The 21,962-nt window shown below is 48.3% G+C and overlaps 1 protein-coding gene across 3 annotated transcripts in view; it reads left to right on the forward strand.

Moving 5' to 3' along the window:
* Positions 1-21,962, forward strand: part of sos2 (son of sevenless homolog 2 (Drosophila)) — a 106,224-nt gene that overhangs the window by 17,610 nt on the left and 66,652 nt on the right. For all 3 annotated transcript variants that reach the window (XR_016489102.1, XM_090211661.1, XM_090211660.1), the window contains exon 2: positions 19,953-20,078. Coding sequence is in view for 2 of the 3 variants with exons in the window: in XM_090211661.1 (XP_090067787.1) it covers positions 19,953-20,078 (126 nt within the window). In the remaining variant the exon portion in view is untranslated. The remainder of the gene's footprint in view (positions 1-19,952; positions 20,079-21,962) is intronic.

The raw sequence follows: 21,962 nt of genomic DNA on the forward strand, positions 1-21,962 counted from the left end.
GCAGCTGTATAACTTTTTGAGGATCTGAGGGCCCATGCTGAATCTATTCAGCCTCCAGAATGTGAGGAGGTGTTGTCGCGCCCTCTTCACGACTGTGTTGATGTGTGTGGACCATGATAGTTCTTAGTGATGTGGCCACCGAGGAACTTGAAGATCTTGACCTGCTCCACGACAGCCCAGTCGATGTGAACGTGCTCGTTGGTGTGGATGGGGGCGTGGCTCGACCCTCTGTTTCCTGTAGTCCACACAGCTCCTTTGTCTTGCTGACGTTGAGGGAAAGGTTGTTGTCTGGCACCACACAGCCAGGTCTCTGACCTCCTCCCTGTAGTCTGTCACATCGACGTTGGTGATCAGGCCTTCCACTGTTGTGTCGTCAGCAAACTTAATGATGGTGTTGGAATCGTGCTTGGCCACGCAGTCGTGGCTGAACAGGGAGTACAGGAGGGTCTAAGCACACACCCCCGAGGGGCCCCCGTATTTAGGGTCAGCGTGGCAGATGTATTGTTGCCTAACCTCACCACCTGGGGACGGCCCGTCAGGAAGTCCAGGATCCAGTTGCAGAGGGAGGTGTTTAGTCCCAGGGTCCTTAGCTTAGAGATGAGCTTTGAGGGCACCATGGTGTTGAATGCTGAGCTGTAGTCAATGAATAGCATTCTGACATAGGTGTTAATTTTGTCCAGCTGGGAAAGAGCAGTGTGGAGTGCAATAGAGATTGCGTCACCTGTGGATCTGTTGGGGCAGTATGCAAAATTGGAGTGGGTCTATGGTTTCTGTGATAATGGTGTTGATGTGAACCATGACCAGCCTTTCAAAACTTCATGGCTACAGACGTGAGTGCTACGGGTCTGTAGTCATTTAGGCAGGATGCCTTTGTGTACTTGGGCACAGGGACTATGGTGGTCTGCTTCCCCCAAGACTAAGGAGATGATTGTGGACTACAGGAAAAGGAGCACCGAGCACGTCCCCATTCTCATCGACGGGGCTGTAGTGGAGCAGGTTGAGAACTTCAAGTTCCTTGGTGTCCACATCAACAACAAACTAGAATGGTCCAAACACACCAAGACAGTTGTGAAGAGGGCACGACAAAGCCTATTCCACCTCAGGAGACTAAAAAGATTTGGCACGGGTCCTGAGATCCTCAGAAGGTTCTACAGCTGCACCATCGAGAGCATCCTGACCGGTTGCATCACTGCCTGGTACGGCAATTGCTCGGCCTCCGACCGCAAGGTGCTAGAGAGGGTAATGCGTATGGCCCAGTACATCACTGGGGCCAAGCTTCCTGCCATCCAGGACCTCTATACCAGGCGGTGTCAGAGGAAGTCCCTAAAAATTGGCAAAGACTCCAGCCACCCCAGTCATAGACTGTTCTCTCTGCTACCGCACGGCAAGCGGTACCGGAGTGCCAAGTCTAGGACAAAAAGGCTTCTCAACAGTTTTTACCCCCAAGCCATAAGACTCCTGAACAGGAACCAAATGGTTACCCGGAATATTTGCATTGTGTGCCCCCCCCAACCCCTCTTTTACGCTGCTGCTATTCTCTGTTTATCATATATGCATAGTCACTTTAACTATACATTCATGTACATACTACCTCAATTGGGCCGACCAACCAGTGCTCCCGCACATTGGCTAACCGGGCTATCTGCATTGTGTCCCACCACCCACCAACCCCTCTTTTTACGCTGCTGCTACTCTCTGTTCATCATATATGCACAGTCACTTTAACCATATCTACATGTACATACTACCTCAATCAGCCTGACTAACCGGTGTCTGTATGTAGCCTCGCTACTGTATATAGCCTCTCTACTGTATATAGCCTCTCTACTGTATATAGCCTCGCTACTGTATGTAGCCTCTCTACTGTATATAGCCTCTCTACTGTATGTAGCCTCGCTACTGTATGTAGCCTCTCTACTGTATATAGCCTCCCTACTGTATATAGACCCTCTACTGTATATAGCCTCTCTACTGTATATAGCCTCTCTACTGTATATAGCCTCTCTACTGTATATAGCCTCTCTACTGTATATAGCCTCTCTACTGTATATAGCCCCTCTACTGTATATAGCCTCTCTACTGTATATAGCCTCTCTACTGTATATAGCCTCTCTACTGTATATAGCCTCTCTACTGTATATAGCCTCTCTACTGTATATAGCCTCTCTACTGTATATAGCCTCTCTACTGTATATAGCCTCCCTACTGTATATAGCCTCTCTACTGTATATAGCCCCTCTACTGTATATAGCCTCCCTACTGTATATAGCCTCTCTACTGTTATATTCAAATGTATTTTTGCTGTTTTATTTCTTTACTTACCTAACACACACACACAAACACACCTTTTTTTCACCATTGGTTAGAGCCTGTAAGTAAGCATTTCACTACACCTGTTGTATTCGAGCGCACGTGACAAATGAACTTTGATTAGGTTTGACTTTAGAATTGCATTGGGGGGGGGGGGGCGTCCTTATTTCACTGTACAGCCTTTAACCTATGGATGGTGGATCAACGACGTGGGGGTATCAGTCTACTCCGTGACACCCAGAGAAACAATAGTGTCGTAGCTCTTATTGCGTGACTCTGAAACAACTGTGAATTGAGCCGCATTTCTTGTCAACCCGTGTGTATTGAACACTTTTCCCGATGGAAAAACAACACTGCGTGAATGTTTTTGGAATGTGATGACATCCTAAGGAGGACGTTGGGAATTGAGTAGACTGATACTCCTTTTCATTGATCCCCCCCCCAATCCTTAGGTAAAAGCTGTACAGTGCAATGTGAATGTCAATACACACAATAGGCTGACTGGGGGAGGTGATTTCACACAGCCACAGTCCCGCAATAAGAGCTACAACGCTAATATTTGCGTCAACTCTTCACAGTTGTTTTCTGTGGGTGTCAAATTGTAGACTGATACCCCATTTCATTGCTCCACATTACAACACTCCAACCTTGTTTAACATCATCTAGTCTATGTCATGATTCCACCAATTGTAACCTTCTGCGTCCCTTTCAAAGAGAGACTTTTATTTTGAAAGCCAACCGTAAATTCCACTTTTGTGCCTAATCCTTATTGTGGCTAGCTTCACAACACATAACCCGGTCCGGTCGAGCCTCACTAGCCGGAGGAAGTTAGCTGTCTGCTTATAACGTTAGCTTTGGGCAACAGGGTTAAGTAGCTGGCTAGCTTTTTATTTTCATGAGCTGAAGTTCAATTTCAATAGGTGAACAACAAGTGGCAACCTAGCTAATACTTAACTCACAAGGATTCCTAAATCATTGCTAAGAATAATGAAAATGACAGCAGGTTCTACTGGTCATTTGTTTTCAGGCTGGTTGTATTAGTGATTGCCGTGTACCATGCTAAAGCTAGCAAACAAGCTAAAGCTAGCAAACAAGCTAAAGCTAGCAAACAAGCTAAAGCTAGCAAACAAGCTAAAGCTAACGACCCCAGAAGTTGCGGTCGAACAAATGATAGCAAACAAGCTAAAGCTAGCAAACAATCTAAAGCTAGCAAACAAGCTAAAGCTAGCGACCCCAGAAGTTGCGGTCGAACAAATTATGCTTTATTACCAACGCGGTATTGTAAACACATCGTTCGTGGTCGGTGTTTGCTTGTTTGCATACTGTTTTTTTTACAGCTTTGACATTGCTACTGATAGTAGTAGTGGTGCCGCTTGGCTCGCACGAGCATATTCAGAACACGCAACATTCTATAATAGAAATGTGGTATTTGGCGTGTCAAATTAAAAGCTTATTTAACGCGTCAAATAGTGCTATTTGGCGTGTATCTTTCTTTGACACCAAACGGCGTTCCATAGTATGTTGTGAAGCTATTACTGTGTAACTCCGGTAGGGCAACATTTGGTAACGTTAGTGTGTACTGGTGCTCGTCCAGTCGCGAAAGCCAACATCACCTACGACAGAGAACGGTTGATTGTCAAGGGCAGTGAATTCCACTATCTTGGAGTTATTAATGGATTTCGCCTTTGTTTTGTCTCACTGAACTGTTCTTACTCTTTCAAATGACTGCTCAACAGGTTGACTGCTCGACATGTTGACTGCTCGACATGTTGACTGCTCGACATGTTGACTGCTCGACATGTTGACTGCTCGACATGTTGACTGCTCGACATGTTGACTGCTCGACATGTTGACTGCTCGACATGTTGACTGCTCGACAGGTTGACTGCTCGACAGGTCGACTGCTCGACAGGTCGACTGCTCGACAGGTCGACTGCTCGACAGGTCGACTGCTCGACATGTCCACTGCTCGACTGCTCGACATGTCGACTGCTCGACCTGTCGACTGCTCGACCTGTCGACTGCTCGACCTGTCGACTGCTCGACCTGTCGACTGCTCGACCTGTCGACTGGACTGCTCGACCTGTCGACTGGACTGCTCGACCTGTCGACTGCTCGATCCACACAGCAGACATTGTGGGCGAGGAATACGTGTAGCGCAACATTTTATGTGGCGTCTTTACGTCATATGCCTACGTTATATTGGTATGCACTTCAGCTTTGACGTCGGTTTTGCAAATCGCCGTTACAACTAGTTATCGGGCCGATACCGATGTTGGCATTTTTAGCTAATATTGTCCGATTCCGATATGTTCTCCGATATATCGTGCATCCCTCGTCTGTTTGTGTCTGTGAGTATCTTTATCTCTGAGGTACAAAGTGTGTTGTGATGGGACAGACAGGATGTGATTTGCTCAGTAAATGGTACTCACTTCCTGTGCACCCAGCCCCAATATTAGGGTTGCAGACGGAGTGGATGGCTCTGACCGGGGTTCGGGTTAGTCCTCTCCAGAACAGACAGAGTTGAGAGGGCTCTGATTTAATGACGGCGACTAAATGGGCCCTGACCTTCCCTCCCGAAGCTTCCCAGTCCCATCACCTCCATCAACACCATTCTCATCATGAGCCTCAAATAGAACCACACACACAGGGTGAACTGCTTGGTTCACAGGGTCAGGTTCAGATCATGTATAAAAGACAAACAGCTTTTAAGGAGGACGCCGCCTGCTGACAGGGTGTGGTGTCAGGGGTCCAGCTGTGTGTGGTGTCAGGGGTCCAGCTGTGTGTGGCGTCAGGGGTCCAGCTGTGTGTGGTGTCGGGGGTCCAGCTGTGTGTGGTGTCAGGGGTCCAGCTGTGTGTGTGGTGTCAGGGGTCCAGCTGTGTGTGTGGTGTCAGGGGTCCAGCTGTGTGTGGTGTCAGGGGTCCAGCTGTGTGTGGGGTCAGGGGTCCAGCTGTTTGTGGTGTCGGGGGTCCAGCTGTGTGTGGTGTCAGGGGTCCAGCTGTGTGTGTGGTGTCAGGGGTCCAGCTGTGTGTGTGGTGTCGGGGGTCCAGCTGTGTGTGGTGTCGGGGGTCCAGCTGTGTGTGTGGTGTCGGGGGTCCAGCTGTGTGTGGTGTCAGGGGTGTAGCTGTGTGTGGTGTCAGGGGTCCAGCTGTGTGTGTGGTGTCAGGGGTCCAGCTGTGTGTGTGGAGTCAGGGGTCCAGCTGTGTGTGTGGAGTCAGGGGTCCAGCTGTGTGTGTGGAGTCAGGGGTCCAGCTGTGTGTTGTGGTGTCAGGGGTCCAGCTGTGTGTGTGGTGTCAGGGGTCCAGCTGTGTGTGTGGTGTCAGGGGTCCAGCTGTGTGTGTGGTGTTAGGGGTCCAGCTGTGTGTGGTGTTAGGGGTCCAGCTGTGTGTGGTGTTAGGGGTCCATCTGTGTGTGGTGTTAGGGGTCCATCTGTGTGTGGTGTTAGGGGTCCATCTGTGTGTGGTGTCAGGAAGCCAGCTGTGTGTGTGGTGTCCAGCTGTGTGTGTGTGTGGTGTCAGGGGTCCATCTGTGTGTGGTGTCAGGGGCCCAGCTGTGTGTTGTGGTGTCAGGGGCCCAGCTGTGTGTTGTGGTGTCAGGGTTCCAGCTGTGTGTGTGGTGTCAGGAGTCCATCTGTACCCTGTGTGTGTGTGTTTCGCCATACGGTCTGATAGAGATGATGTCATGATGCAGAGAATCACAACCAGTGACACATCCATCCTGGGTTAGATAACACCAGTAGGGCCCTACACACACACACACACACACAGTACACACAGTACACACACACACAGTACACACAGTACACACACACACACACACACACACAGTACACACACACACACAGTACACACGCACACACACACACACACACAGGGCTACATTACCAGAAACCCGAGCTCTCCCGCCCTGTGCATGCTGTCATGAAGAAAATAATCGATTTGAATTAAACTGACTGGCTGTGACAAAACACCCTTGTCCTGCGTTTTCACGTTATAGTAACCCGTTTACAACACAGCTGTTTTGCGTGTTGTTGGTAGACTTCCCGAACTCCCCTCTAAATACGCTATGTCCTAGGCAATATGATGCAACGTAGACCGTACCAACCTCTAAGATGGGGGTGCCGATCAGATACCCCTTACGACAAAACAGCATGACCATGTTTTCCTTATATCTCTTAAGGTCTCTCCCATATACGAAGTGGATGGTTGTATCAAGGTATTTTAAATTGATTAAATTTAAAGGTATTTTAAATTGTTAAATTGATAGACGTTGTGACCCCCCCCCCTTAACTCAGTGTGTATTACACACAAACAGTTGTTTGCCCTACATACAGAAACCAGCAACAATAAGATATTGTAATGCACGTTGGAAATAAGACCTGTAAACACACAGATACATTAAGGTAGAAATATCAACTGTGATTATTTATTTCATAGTTTTTATTTTTATTTATTTGTTTTTTTTGGTAGCTGTTACTATAGAAAACTTTCCAAGTGAAATCTTCTCTCATTCGGTCCTGACACACATGCATACCGTATTGCACTTTAAAAATGTTATTTATTTATTTTGTGGCTATTGTGAATCTGCTCTAAGAAAAACACTGCCTAAACTAGGGCTCTATAAAACCTGTTTTATTTTTCACCAAATTCAAATCAAATGTATTTATATAGCCCTTCGCACATCAGCTGATATCTCAAAGTGCTGTACAGAAACCCAGCCTAAACCCCCCCCCCCCCAAAAAAAAAAACAACTGTTTTATTTTTCACCAAATTCAGTTTTCTTAGTTTCTTAGAGACATTTTTTTCTCTCCATTTTTCACTCTCAAAATCACACTTTTTATTTTTATTTTTAATTTTCTCCACAACATTTGATGTTCTAAGTTCTCAACAATGCTGAAACGACATCATCTTTTCAGGTCTGGGAAAAATCTGAAGTAATGTTGAATATTGGGTGTAGTTACCCTTTAATTCCACCGTGCGGCCAGCCAGAGACCGTTGTTCGGGCTAGCAACGTTTCTGTGCCGCTCATGTGATTGCAGAGTTTGCTAAATAAAATGGCCACCAGATTGAGGCAAATAATCATGATATCATTCTGCTCGGTAGGCATACGCTACATTGTAGTTAACATTTTAATTGAGAAGGTTTTTGGGAAAGCCTTCCAATCTACGAGCAGACGGTTATCATTAGCATTATCGCTAACGGCTGCGAAGTGTAGACTAGACATACGAACAGACGGGCATTCCGGAATTCCGTTTTAATGTCTGAATTCCGTTTTAAAGTCTGGATCCTGTGATTCCGTCAGCCATTTCTATAACACAGATTTTATAGGGCCCTACTAAACTCAAAGTGCAGAATAATAACTTGGCTGGAGTGGGGGTGGGTAAAATCTAAGCACTTAGTCAGTTGTCTGCCCTATATACAGAAACAAACCACATTAGGATATTGTAATGCACCTTAAACTATAGACAAACTACAGACAAATTTCCATGTCAAATTTCCTCTCATTCAGTGCTGTATGGTCCTGCCTGACAAAAATACACTATAAATACAAAAGTATGTGGACACCCCTTCAAATTAGTGGATTCGACTATTTCAGCCACACCCGTTGCTGACAGATGTATAAAATCGAGCACACAGCCATGCAATCTCTATAGACAAACACTGGCAGTAGAATGGCCCGTACTGAAGAGCTCAGTGACTTTCAACGTGGCATCGTCATAGGATGCCACCTTTCCAAGTCAGTTTGTCATATTTCTGCCCTGCTAGAGCTGTCCCGGTCAACTGTAAGTGCTGTTATTGTTAAGTGGAAACATCTAGGAGCAACAACGGCTCAGTCGCGAAGTGGTAGGTCACATAAGCTCACAGAACGTGACTGCCGAGTGCTGAACCGCGTAAAAATCGTCTGTCCTCGGTTGCACCACTCACTACCGAGTTCCAAACTGCCTCTGGAAGCAACTTCAGCACAATAACTGTTAGTAGGGAGCTTCATGAATTGGGTTTCCATGGCTGAGCAGCCTCACACAAGCCTAAGATAACTATGCGCAATGCCAAGCGTCGGCTGGAGTGGTGTAAAGTTCGCCACCATTGGACTTTGGAGCAGTGGAAATGGGTTCTCTGGAGTGATGAATCACACTTCAACATCTTGGCAGTCCGACGGACGAATCTGGGTTTACTGTTAAAGGATGACAATGCCCCCCCCCCCATGCACAATGTGTGGGTCCATACAGAAATGGTTTGTCAAGATCGGTGTGGAAGAACTTGACTGGCCTGCAATGAGCCCTGACCTCAACTCCATCGAACACCTTTGGGATGAATTGGGCCGCTGACTGCGAGCCAGGTCTAGTTGCCCCAGAAGAGTGGGGCAATTAGGCCTGGCTCCACAGATGAACGTTGGAGCTCTGTCAGAGTGACCATCGGGTTCTCAGTCACTTCCCTGGCCAAGGGCCCCCTTTACTCAGCAAAGGGGGGGACCAATTGCATATTAATGCCCATGCTTTTGGAATGAGATGTTTGACGAGAAGGTGTCCACGTACCTTTGGTCATGTAGTGTAATTTAATCTCTGAGAAATTAACCTAATTGATTGCATCCATATCGGCCATATTCATTTATAGGATTCATATAATATTGAATAATTCTAGTACCCAACGTCAGATTTGGACCGAACCCTTTTCTAACAATGAGTTAGACAAGAGGAATCCAAAGAAATGGTCAAACACCACCCGCAGACCCACCCAAACCCCACGTCAATACCACCCCAACAATGATATACGGTGCATTCAGAAAGTATTCAGACCCCTTGACTTTTTCCACATTTTGTTACGTTACAGCCTTATACTAAAATTGATTAAATCGTCCCCCCCCCATTACTAATCTATACAGAATACACCATAATGACAAAGCGAAAGCAGGTTTTTAGAATTTTTGCAATTGTTAAAAAAATATATATATATAACTGAAATGACATTTACATAAGTATTCAGACCCTTTACTCAGTACTTCGTTGAAGCACCTTTGGCAGCGATTACAGCCTCTTGGTTTAAAGGAGCCTGCTGCCTGTCTGTCTGTTTTGTTGTACACCAGCATCAATTCCTCTCTGTCTGTCTACTGCTATGATCATTCCTCTCTGGAGAGAACAGCTCTGTTCTTATCTCTGGTGGAGGGAAAGCGAGAGGAGAGGGGGGGGGGGGAGTAACAGGAGAGTGGTGGAAGTAGGGGAGTGGAGGGAGAGAGGGAGAGAGAGGGGTGGGTGGATGGAGAGAGGGAGAGAGAGGGGTGGGTGGATGGATGGAGAGAGGGAGAGAGAGGGGGTGGATGTGAGAGGGGAGGGAGAAAGAGGTGGGGGGAGGGAAGGAGGAAGAGTAACAGGAGACAGAAAAAAGAGGAAGAGGGTGGGTGGAGGGAAAGTGTGCTAGAGAGCTCTGGGAGTCCCTACTGACCCGACATCCAGCCCTACATGATGGGGTATGAAACAATGTAACACTGAACTACCACAATGGGGTATGAAACCATGTAACACTACGCTCCTGAACTACTACAATGGGGTATGAAACCATGTAACACTGCGCTCCTGAACTACTACAATGGTGTATGAAACCATGTAACACTACGCTCCTGAACTACTACAATGGGGTATGAAACCATGTAACACTACGCTCCTGAACTACTACAATGGGGTATGAAACCATGTAACACTACGCTCCTGAACTACTACAATGGGGTATGAAACCATGTAACACTACGCTCCTGAACTACTACAATGGGGTAGTTGGGGGATGAGCATGAGCATCTATTTCTTTATGTTACCCTACTGTCCTGGCTACTACCCTACTGTACCGACTACTACCCTACCTTACTGTACCGACTACTACCCTACCCTACTATCCTGACTACTACCCTACTGTACTGTACCGACTACTACCCTACCCTACTGTACCGACTACTACCCTACCATACTGTACCGACTACTACCCTACCATACTGTACCAACTACTACCCTACCTACCATACTGTACCGACTACTACCCTACCATACTGTACCGACTACTACCCTACCATACTGTACCGACTACTACCCTACCATACTGTACCGACTACTACCCTACCGTACTGTACCGACTACTGCCCTACCGTACTGTACCGACTACTACCCTACCGTACTGTACCGACTACTACCCTACCGTACTGTACCGACTACTACCCTACTGTACCGACTACTACCCTACTGTACCGACTACTACCCTACTGTCCCGACTACTACCCTACTGTACCGACTACTACCCTACTGTCCCGACTACTACCCTACTGTACCGACTACTACCCTACCGTACTGTACCGACTACTACCCTACTGTACCGACTACTACCCTACTGTCCCGACTACTACCCTACTGTCCCGACTACTACCCTACTGTCCCGACTACTACCCTACTGTACCGACTACTACCCTACTGTACCGACTACTACCCTACTGTACCGACTACTACCCTACTGTACCGACTACTACCCTACTGTCCTGGCTACTACCCTACTGTACCGACTACTACCCTACTGTACCGACTACTACCCTACACTACCGACTACTACCCTACACTACCGACTACTACCCTACTGTCCTGACTACTACCCTACTGTACCGACTACTACCCTACCATACTGTACCGACTACTACCCTACTGTACCGACTACTACCCTACACTACCGACTACTACCCTACACTACCGACTACTACCCTACTGTACCGACTACTACCCTACTGTACCGACTACTACCCTACTGTCCTGACTACTACCCTACTGTACCGACCTACTACCCTACTGTACCGACTACTACCCTACTGTACCGACTACTACCCTACTGTCCTGACTACTACCCTACTGTCCTGACTACTACCCTACTGTCCTGACTACTACCCTACTGTACCGACTACTACCCTACTGTCCTGACTACTACCCTACTGTCCTGACTACTACCCTACTGTACCGACTACTACCCTACTGTCCTGACTACTACCCTACTGTACCGACTACTACCCTACCCTACTGTACCGGCTACTACCCTACTGTACCGACTACTACCCTACTGTACCGACTACTACCCTACTGTCCTGACTACTACCCTACTGTACCGACTACTACCCTACCGTACTGTACCGACTACTACCCTACTGTACCGACTACTACCCTACTGTACCGACTACTACCCTACTGTATTTGTCCTAGCCACAATGAATGGTTTTACCACAGTGGTCACCAACCTTTTTCCTAATCAAGATCACTTTCTGAGTCAAAATGAGAGCAGAGATCTTACCACTCAGATTTTTTTTTTAACGTGACTTTAACCAATGAAAAACAGTTCTGTAGCAATGAGGTTTGTGCAGTAGGCTATAGACCCAATACATTATCAATACATTATTATAGCCCTGCCAATGTTGTTCTTCTCAGACCATTTTGAATTGATTTATCTTTTAAACATTTTTTTTAAAGGTATTCGATCACACTGGTAATAGATCATTTTGAGGGAGGGAGGGACGGCGGGAGGGAGGGAGGGACGGCGTGAGGGAGGGCGAGAGAGACGGCGTGAGGGAGGGCGAGAGAGACGGCGTGAGAGACGGAGGGAGGGACGGCGTGAGGGACAGAGGGAGGGACGGCGTGAGGGACGGTGTGAGGGACGGAGGGAGGGACGGCGTGAGGGAGGGCAAGAAAGACGGCGTGAGGGAGGGCGAGAGAGACGGCGTGAGGGAGGGCGAGAGAGACGGCGTGAGGGACGGCGTGAGGGACGGCGGGAGGGACGAAAAACTAAAGTCGTACTGCATTATTTCTGTCTCGTGCACAAATTCATGTTTGAGACAGGCTGAGTTTCAACAACTTACTGTGTCACTGATACGGAACAGAATTGTGTGTGGAATCGCAGAATACTCAGAGAACCAGATCTCCTGCTAGCTAGAGCAATTACACAAGTGAGCCGGAGCCAACTGAACATGCTCCATGATGACGTCAACGACGAAGATCCTTACACAGCTCTCCTTGAGTACAGAAACACACTCCTGGATGAAGTAGGTATCTCTCCGGCACAACTACTAAGTCCTGGATGGAGTAGGTATCTCCCCTGCACAACTACTAAGTCCTGGATGGAGTAGGTATCTCTCTGGCACAACTACTAAGTCCTGGATGGAGTAGGTATCTCTCCTGCACAACTACTAAGTCCTGGATGGAGTAGGTATCGCTCCTGCACAACTACTAAGTCCTGGATGGAGTAGGTATCTCTCCTGCACAACTACTAAGTCCTGGATGGAGTAGGTATCTCTCCGGCACAACTACTAAGTCCTGGATGGAGTAGGTATCTCTCCTGCACAACTACTAAGTCCTGGATGGAGTAGGTATCTCTCCTGCACAACTACTAAGTCCTGGATGGAGTAGGTATCTCTCCTGCACAACTACTAAGTCCTGGATGGAGTAGGTATCTCTCCTGCACAACTACTAAGTCCTGGATGGAGTAGGTATCTCTCCTGCACAACTACTAAGTCCTGGATGGAGTAGGTATCTCTCCGGCACAACTACTAAGTCCTGGATGGAGTAGGTATCTCTCCTGCACAACTACTAAGTCCTGGATGGAGCAGGTATCTCTCCTGCACAACTACTAAGTCCTGGATGGAGTAGGTATCTCTCCGGCATAACTACTAAGTCCTGGATGGAGTAGGTATCTCTAACGTTACACATTTGCCGTGCTAGTGAAGTGAGCCAGAGCCAACTGAACAAGCTCCATGATGAAGTCGAGGTGCTCGTTTCACAAGGTGCATAAACGAAAGAAAACACAGAAATATATATATATATTTTTTTGAAAGACAAAGAACATGCAACAGCTAGTAGAAGAGAGGTCGCAGGGAGAAGGACAAACACGAACCAATGAAAAGTGTCCAGCATACAGTCAGATAGGCAAAGCATGTCACAGAAAACAAATCATTAAACCAAAATGTGCTCCTCACGCACACCGACAGATACCTGTTTGGAAAAACAGATCCTGGTGGAGTCAAGACCACAAGTCCATGGAAACAATCTTCAAGAAGTCTCTCCAGAAAGCACCAGGCAGACTGTAGAGAATGCGGATGAGACTACAGAGATACAGTCTCCATGTGACATACAAACCAGGAAAGGAGGTGCACATGCATGCTGATGCATTGTGCCCGAGCCCATACCCGACGGAACAGAGAGAGAAATTGGTGGATGGTGAGCTGGATGTAAACTACATCGTTTATCAACTTCCTGTTTCAGAAGAGAAAATGCAGCAATTCAAAAAACAGCAACAGCAGAAGAAGATGAGTGAAGACTGGTCACAGAAACCGTTTTTTTATTTTTTATTTTTAAAGGATGGCGAGACACGAGAGGGAACGTTGCCAAAAAAATAGACCATTCCTCGACCTTCAGAGAGGACTTGACATACTCTGATGAACTGCTGTTCAAAACTTAAAAACTTCCCCGTTCCTCAGATAATGAGAGAAGAAATTGTGGGGGAAAAAATCCATGAAGAACACATGGAAATCGTAAAAATGTAAGGAACAAGCAAGGGATGTTCTGTTCTGGCCAGGAATGAATAAACAGATTTGAAGATGTAACAAAAGTATGCAACACACACAACAACAACAACCAAAGAAGCCATCTCTTCCAGCCCCAGAGAGCCAACTCATCCAGCCCCAGAGAGCCATCTCAGAGCCGTCTCTTGTCTCATCCAGCCCCAGAGAGCCGTCTAATCCAGCCCCAGAGAGCCGTCTCATCCAGCCCCAGAGAGCCGTCTCATCCAGCCCCAGAGAGCCGTCTCATCCAGCCCCAGAGAGCCGTCTCATCCAGCCCCAGAGAGCCGTCTCATCCAGCCCCAGAGAGCCGTCTAATCCAGCCCCAGAGAGCCGTCTCATCCAGCCCCAGAGAGCCGTCTCATCCAGCCCCAGAGAGCCGTCTCATCCAGCCCCAGAGAGCCGTCTCATCAAGCCCCAGAGAGCCGTCTAATCCAGCCCCAGAGAGCCGTCTCATCCAGCCCCAGAGAGCCGTCTCATCCAGCCCCAGAGAGCCGTCTCATCCAGCCCCAGAGAGCCGTCTCATCCAGCCCCAGAGAGCCGTCTCATCCAGCCCCAGAGAGCCGTCTCATCCAGCCCCAGAGAGCCGTCTCATCCAGCCCCAGAGAGCCGTCTCATCCAGCCCCAGAGAGCCGTCTCATCCAGCCCCAGAGAGCCGTCTCATCCAGCCCCAGAGAGCCGTCTCATCCAGCCCCAGAGAGCCGTCTCATCCAGCCCCAGAGAGCCGTCTCATCCAGCCCCAGAGAGCCGTCTCATCCAGCCCCAGAGAGCCGTCTAATCCAGCCAAAGTTGGAGTGGACCTCTTCCATTACAACGACCCAGAACATCTACTGTCTGTGGATTAATACTCAAAATACCCAGAAATCTCCAAGCTCAGTAGGACAACAAGTAAACACATTATTACAGCACTAAAATCAATTTCGGCAAGGCACGGGGTGCCCGACGTTTTGTGCTACGACAATGGAGGAAATTTGAGCCAAGAAATGTCAGATTTCTCTACCAGCTGGGAGTTCAAACATGTTACGTCGAGCCCTAGATTTCCACAGTCAAACGGCCAAGCTGAGAGAGCAGTTCAGACTGTGACGAACCTGTTGGAAGAAAAGGACGAGACGGCAACGAAGATCCTTACACAGCTCTCCTTGAGTACAGAAACACACTCCTGGATGGAGTAGGTATCTCTCCTGCACAACTACTAAGTCCTGGATGGAGTAGGTATCTCTCCAACTACTAAGTCCTGGATGGAGTAGGTATCTCTCCTGCACAACTACTAAGTCCTGGATGGAGTAGGTATCTCTCCAACTACTAAGTCCTGGATGGAGTAGGTATCTCTCCAACTACTAAGTCCTGGATGGAGTAGGTATCTCTCCTGCACAACTACTAAGTCCTGGATGGAGTAGGTATCTCTCCTGCACAACTACTAAGTCCTGGATGGAGTAGGTATCTCTCCTGCACAACTACTAAGTCCTGGATGGAGTAGGTATCTCTCTTGCACAACTACTAAGTCCTGGATGGAGTAGGTATCTCTCCTGCACAACTACTAAGTCCTGGATGGAGTAGGTATCTCTCCTGCACAACTACTAAGTCCTGGATGGAGTAGGTATCTCTCCAACTACCAGGTCCTGGATGGAGTAGGTATCTCTCCAGCTACTAATGGGAAGAAGGCTGAAGACAAAAGATTCTGACATCAAAGACCTTGTTAAAGCCAGGACTCTATCATCATGTCAAGCTACCGTCTCACAAGCAGACAACAGAGACAAAAACAACACTTTGACCAAGGCACACGAAAGCTTTCAGTCATGGAAGGCGAAAGAATCACGATCAGACAAGACAACAAATGGCAACCAGCAACTTGGAAAACATGACCAGCCAAGGTCATGCACAGTACAAACATGACCAGCCAAGGTCATGCACAGTGCAAACATGACCAGCCAAGGTCATGCACAGTGCAAACATGACCAGCCAAGGTCATGCACAGTACAAACATGACCAGCCAAGGTCATGCACAGTACAAACATGACCAGCCAAGGTCATGCACAGTACAAACATGACCAGCCAAGGTCATGCACAGTACAAACATGACCAGCCAAGGTCATGCACAGTACAAACATGACCAGCCAAGGTCATGCACAGTACAAACATGACCAGCCAAGGTCATGCACAGTACAAACATGACCAGCCAAGGTCATGCACAGTGCAAACATGACCAGCCAAGGTCATGCACAGTGCAAACATGACCAGCCAAGGTCATGCACAGTGCAAACATGACCAGCCAAGGTCATGCACAGTGCAAACATGACCAGCCAAGGTCATGCACAGTGCAAACACCAAACGAGAAAATCAACAGAAGAAGCCGGAGACACCGGTTAAAAACGCATGAAACAACAGACCCAGAGAGACACTCAGAAACCATAATGGACTTCCCTTATCCTGTGGAAAGAGAACCTGAAACAAATGTCAGCCTGGAAGAGAACCACTCACCTGTGTGTTCTCCAGCACCATCAACACCATCAGCATCAACAGCACCACCAACACTATCAGCACCACCAGCACAACTAGCACCATCAGCGCCACCAACACCATCAACACCACCAGCACTATCGACACCATCAGCACCACCAGCACCACCAACACCATCAGCACCACCAGCACCGTTATCAACACCATCAGCACCAAAACAAACAGTGGAAAGCAACACTGTAAACACTGATATCCCAGAGAAATCAACTCATTATGGAAGACCTATCAGAATGCTCCCGGTGCTAAAAAGACTGTTAAAAATATAAAAAGAAGAAAACAATAAATAAAACCTTGAAAAGACATTAATAATAAAATAATATATATATTTTTTTAAAGTTTTCCATATTGTTTGCAATGTGAAACACTAAGTTGATTAGTTTATGAAAGGGAGACGAACGTGTACTTCCCTGGAGTGCCTGAGGGCGGCGCTGTTACTCATCGCTGTTACTCGCATCCCTGCCTCACTGTGCCGTTTATATTACAAGAACACTTTGCTGTACTCACTCGTTCGTTGCAGCTGCAGTGCTGTCGTACGTGTATTTTAAGGCGTTGATTTAGTGCCGAATAACAACTTTAAACATGAACTCGCTCGTAAAAACAGCAGCTATTTTGCTGTATTCCTTGGGTCTGTGTCTCCAGTCGTGGTTTTGAATTCTCACAGTATAAACTTTTTGTATGTTTCTTTTTAACATTTGATGGCTCGAGGGAACTGTGCAGACACGATTATTTTTTTAGCTTTCTGATTGGCCAGTGGTAGGGCTATAGGTGCACTTGATTCGTTCTCTAGGCCTGCCAGGTGGGCGGAGTTCTACCTTCAGACACATGAAATGGTTCAACGTGGGAACACTTTGCCTTCCTGCTGCTGCTGAACCAAGTGCACCTACCGCCAACAGCGTGAAACGAAGACAACTAGATAGGAACGGAAGGATTTATCGTTGGGTTTTTTACAGAAATGTTTGGTGATCGACTAGGAGTGCCTTGGAGGTGAAACCAACTAACCTCCTCTAGGGTTGATGAAACCAACTAACCTCCTCTAGGGTTGATGAAACCATCTAACCTCCTCTAGGGTTGATGAAACCATCTAACCTCCTCTAGGGTTGATGAAACCAACTAACCTCCTCTAGGGTTGATGAAACCAACTAACCTCCTCTAGGGTTGATGAAACCAACGAACCTCCTCTAGGGTTGATGAAACCAACTAACCTCCTCTAGGGTTGATGAAACCAACTAACCTCCTGTAGGGTTGATGAAACCAACTAACCTCCTCTAGGGTTGATGAAACCAACGAACCTCCTCTAGGGTTGATGAAACTAATGGTTTGTAGAGTTGATGAAAGGAATGGTTTTGTAGAGTTGAAAGGGGCGGCAGGGTAGACTAGTGGTTAGAGTGTAGAGGCGGCAGGGTAGCCTAGTGGTTGGAGTGTAGAGGCGGCAGGGTAGCCTAGTGGTTAGATTGTGGAGGCGGCAGGGTAGCCTAGGGGTTAGAGTGTAGAGGCGGCAGGGTAGTCTAGTGGTTAGATTGTAGAGGCGGCAGGGGAGCCTAGTGGTTGGAGTGTAGAGGCGGCAGGGTAGCCTAGTGGTTAGAGTGGAGGGGCGGCAGGGTAGTCTAGTGGTTAGATTGTAGAGGCGGCAGGGGAGCCTAGTGGTTGGAGTGTAGAGGCGGCAGGGTAGCCTAGTGGTTAGAGTGGAGGGGCGGCAGGGTAGCCTAGTGGTTAGAGCGTTGGACTAGTAACCGGAAGGTTGCAAGTTCAAACCCCCGAGCCGACAAGGTACAAATCTGTTGTTCTGCCCCTGAACAGGCAGTTAACCCACTGTTCCTAGGCCGTCATTGAAAATAAGAATTTGTTCTTAACTGACTTGCCTAGTTAAATAAAGGTCTCTCTCCTTCTCTCTCTCTCCTCCTCTCAGCCCAACAAACCACACCTGTTTTCTCTTCCTCTCCTCTCTTCTCTTCTCTCTTCTTTCTCTTCTCTCCTTCTCTCCTCTCTTCTCACCCTCTCCTCTCTTCTCCCTCCCCCTCTCCTCTCCTCTCTTCTCCCTCTCCTCTCTTCTCCCTCCCCCTCTCCTCTCTTCTCCCTCCCCCTCTCCTCTCTTCTCCCTCCCCCTCTCCTCTCTTCTCCTGTCCTCTTTCCAAAACACACTTCTACCCTCTTCTTCTTGCTGTCTCTCCAAAGCATTCCTCTTTTCTGAGTGTTTTCCACCTCTGTGGTCTGTTGAGTAGTTGCCTAGTTAAATAAAGGTCTCTCTCCTTCTCTCTCTCTCCTCCTCTCAGCCCAACAAACCACACCTGTTTTCTCTTCCTCTCCTCTCTTCTCTTCTCTCTTCTTTCTCTTCTCTCCTTCCCTCCTCTCTTCTCACCCTCTCCTCTCTTCTCCCTCCCCCTCTCCTCTCCTCTCTTCTCCCTCTCCTCTCTTCTCCCTCCCCCTCTCCTCTCTTCTCCCTCCCCCTCTCCTCTCTTCTCCCTCCCCCTCTCCTCTCTTCTCCTGTCCTCTTTCCAAAACACACTTCTACCCTCTTCTTCTTGCTGTCTCTCCAAAGCATTCCTCTTTTCTGAGTGTTTTCCACCTCTGTGGTCTGTTGAGTAAAGGCGGGATGTCAGAACTAGGCCAAGCCCACGAGGCATGGAGCGTCACTTCTCAACACGGCATCAATAAAACACTTTGGCTAATCTCTGGAGCGTTGTTGTAGGTGATTTAACGTCACTTCACCATGATGTCATGTGTTTTGTTGTTGTTGTTGTTTTGTCGTTAGCTAAGCCTGTATTTCACAACACTTGTCTTGGACACTATGCATCTGAGAGGTAGCCTAGTGACTTGGGTCAGTTATAAACGTATCTATATCTAGGGGGAAAGGCTATGCCATGACTCTTAAGTTGCTGTTTAATGTTTTTATAAAACGTCTGTTAAATACACATTAAATGTTCATTCATTGAAAAAAGTCTCTGAAAAAAGTCTCATTGAAAAAAACTCATAATGTGTAACTATTTGCATTCCCAGTGTAGGTTTTCTGGCATCTCTCTGACGTTTGTCTCTCTGACGTTTGTCTCTCCGTCTCTCTAACGTTTGTCCCCATCGTCTCTCTAACGTTTGTCCCCATCGTCTCTCTAACGTTTGTCCCCATCGTCTCTCTGTCTCTCTAATGTTTGTCCCCATCGTCTCTCTAACGTTTGTCCCCATCGTTTCTCTGTCTCTCTAACGTTTGTCCCCATCATCTCTCTGTCTCTCTAACGTTTGTCCCCATCGTCTCTCTAATGTTTGTCCCCATCGTCTCTCTAACGTTTGTCCTCATCGTCTCTCTGTCTCTCTAATGTTTGTCCCCATCGTCTCTCTAACGTTTGTCCCCATCGTCTCTCTGTCTCTCTAATGTTTGTCCCCATCGTCTCTCTAACGTTTGTCCCCATCGTTTCTCTGTCTCTCTAATGTTTGTCCCCATCATCTCTCTGTCTCTCTAACGTTTGTCCCCATCGTCTCTCTAACGTTTGTCCCCATCGTCTCTCTGTCGTTTGTCTCTGACGTTTGTCCCCCCCTCGTCTCTCTAACGTTTGTCTCTCTGTCTCTCTTCCAGGTGCAGCTGCAGGTGCACCCCAACCTGTCAGCCACGGAGGGCGCTCTGCAGCACATCGAAGAGCTCATCCTGCAGCTGCTCAACATGCTGTGTGTGGCCCAGCCGCGCTCTGTACAGGACGTGGAGGTGAGGATACCTGGTCGCTATGCTGTAATGTTGATACCTGGTCGCTATGCTGTAATGTTGATACCTGGTCGCTATGCTGTAATGTTGATACCTGGTCGCTATGCTGTAATGTTGATACCTGGTCGCTATGCTGTAATGTTGATACCTGGTCGCTATGCTGTAATGTTGATACCTGATCGCTATGCTGTAATGTTGATACCTGGTCGCTATGCTGTAATGTTGATACCTGGTCGCTATGCTGTAATGTTGATACCTGGTCGCTATGCTGTAATGTTGATACCTGGTCGCTATGCTGTAATGTTGATACCTGGTCGCTATGCTGTAATGTTGACCCCTGGTCGCTATGCTGTAATGTTGATACCTGGTCGCTATGCTGTAATGTTGATACAAACCTGTTCTACTAACACACTGAAGCCTCAGTCCCCTCATCCAGCTGGTCCTGGGGCTGAGTTCACAAACCTGTTCTACTGACACACTGAAGCCTCAGTCCCCTCATCCAGCTGGTCCTGGGGCTGAGTTCACAAACCTGTTCTACTGACACACTGAAGCCTCAGGTTTCAAAGACCTCTCTGATGAGGATAGGCTGCCCGTCCTGTTGGGGGAGGACGCAGAGAGCTGTGGGTTGGCAGCGCACTACATTGCTGCATGTCATAAGATGAGGGACAGTGTCTGACAGACCAATCAACCTGCACATGTCCTCTACTGTATGCTCATTGTTATTGTTGAATGTATGGTCATTTTGACCCTTGGTTATTGTTACTGTTGTCCCGTTGGCAATTTGAGTCTCATTTTAATTTATTTTATATTGTAAATATCCAAAATAAGGTTTGGCATTATGTACATTGTTACGTCATGACAATAAAGCAAATTAGAGAGAGGCAGAGAGAGAGAGAGGCAGAGAGAGAGAGAGAGAGGGAGAGAGCAAGAGAGAGAGAGGCAGAGAGCAAGAGAGAGAGGCAGAGAGCGAGAGAGAGAGGCAGAGAGCGAGAGAGAGAGAGGCAGAGCGAGAGAGAGGCAGAGCGAGAGAGAGGGGCAGAGCGAGAGAGAGGCAGAGCGAGAGAGAGAGGCAGAGCGAGAGAGAGGCAGAGCGAGAGAGGCAGAGCGAGAGAGAGAGAGGCAGAGCGAGAGAGAGAGAGGCAGAGCGAGAGAGAGAGAGGCAGAGCGAGAGAGACAGAGCGAGAGAGAGAGGCAGAGCGAGAGAGAGAGGCAGAGCGAGAGAGAGAGAGGCAGAGCGAGAGAGAGAGGCAGAGCGAGAGAGAGAGGCAGAGCGAGAGAGAGAGGCAGAGCGAGAGAGAGAGGCAGAGCGAGAGAGAGAGGCAGAGAGAGAGAGCGAGAGGCAGAGCGAGAGAGCGAGAGGCAGAGCGAGAGAGAGAGAGGCAGAGCGAGAGAGCGAGAGGCAGAGCGAGAGAGAGAGAGGCAGAGCGAGAGAGAGAGGCAGAGCGAGAGAGAGAGGCAGAGCGAGAGAGAGAGGCAGAGCGAGAGAGAGAGGCAGAGCGAGAGAGAGAGAGGCAGAGCGAGAGAGAGAGAGGCAGAGCGAGAGAGAGAGAGGCAGAGCGAGAGAGAGAGAGGCAGAGCGAGAGAGCGAGAGGCAGAGCGCGAGAGCGAGAGGCAGAGCGCGAGAGCGAGAGGCAGAGCGCGAGAGCGAGAGGCAGAGCGCGAGAGCGAGAGGCAGAGCGCGAGAGCGAGAGGCAGAGCGCGAGAGCGAGAGGCAGAGCGCGAGAGCGAGAGGCAGAGCGCGAGAGGCAGAGCGCGAGAGGCAGAGCGCGAGAGAGAGAGAGAGGCAGAGAGAGAGAGGCAGAGAGCGAGAGAGAGAGAGGCAGAGAGAGAGAGGCAGAGAGAGAGAGGCAGAGAGAGAGGCAGAGAGAGAGAGGCAGAGAGAGAGAG

This window comes from Oncorhynchus mykiss, chromosome 19 (assembly GCF_057628025.1).
Source record: "Oncorhynchus mykiss isolate SJ-2025 chromosome 19, ASM5762802v1, whole genome shotgun sequence".
Classification (NCBI taxonomy): Eukaryota; Metazoa; Chordata; class Actinopteri; order Salmoniformes; family Salmonidae; genus Oncorhynchus; species Oncorhynchus mykiss.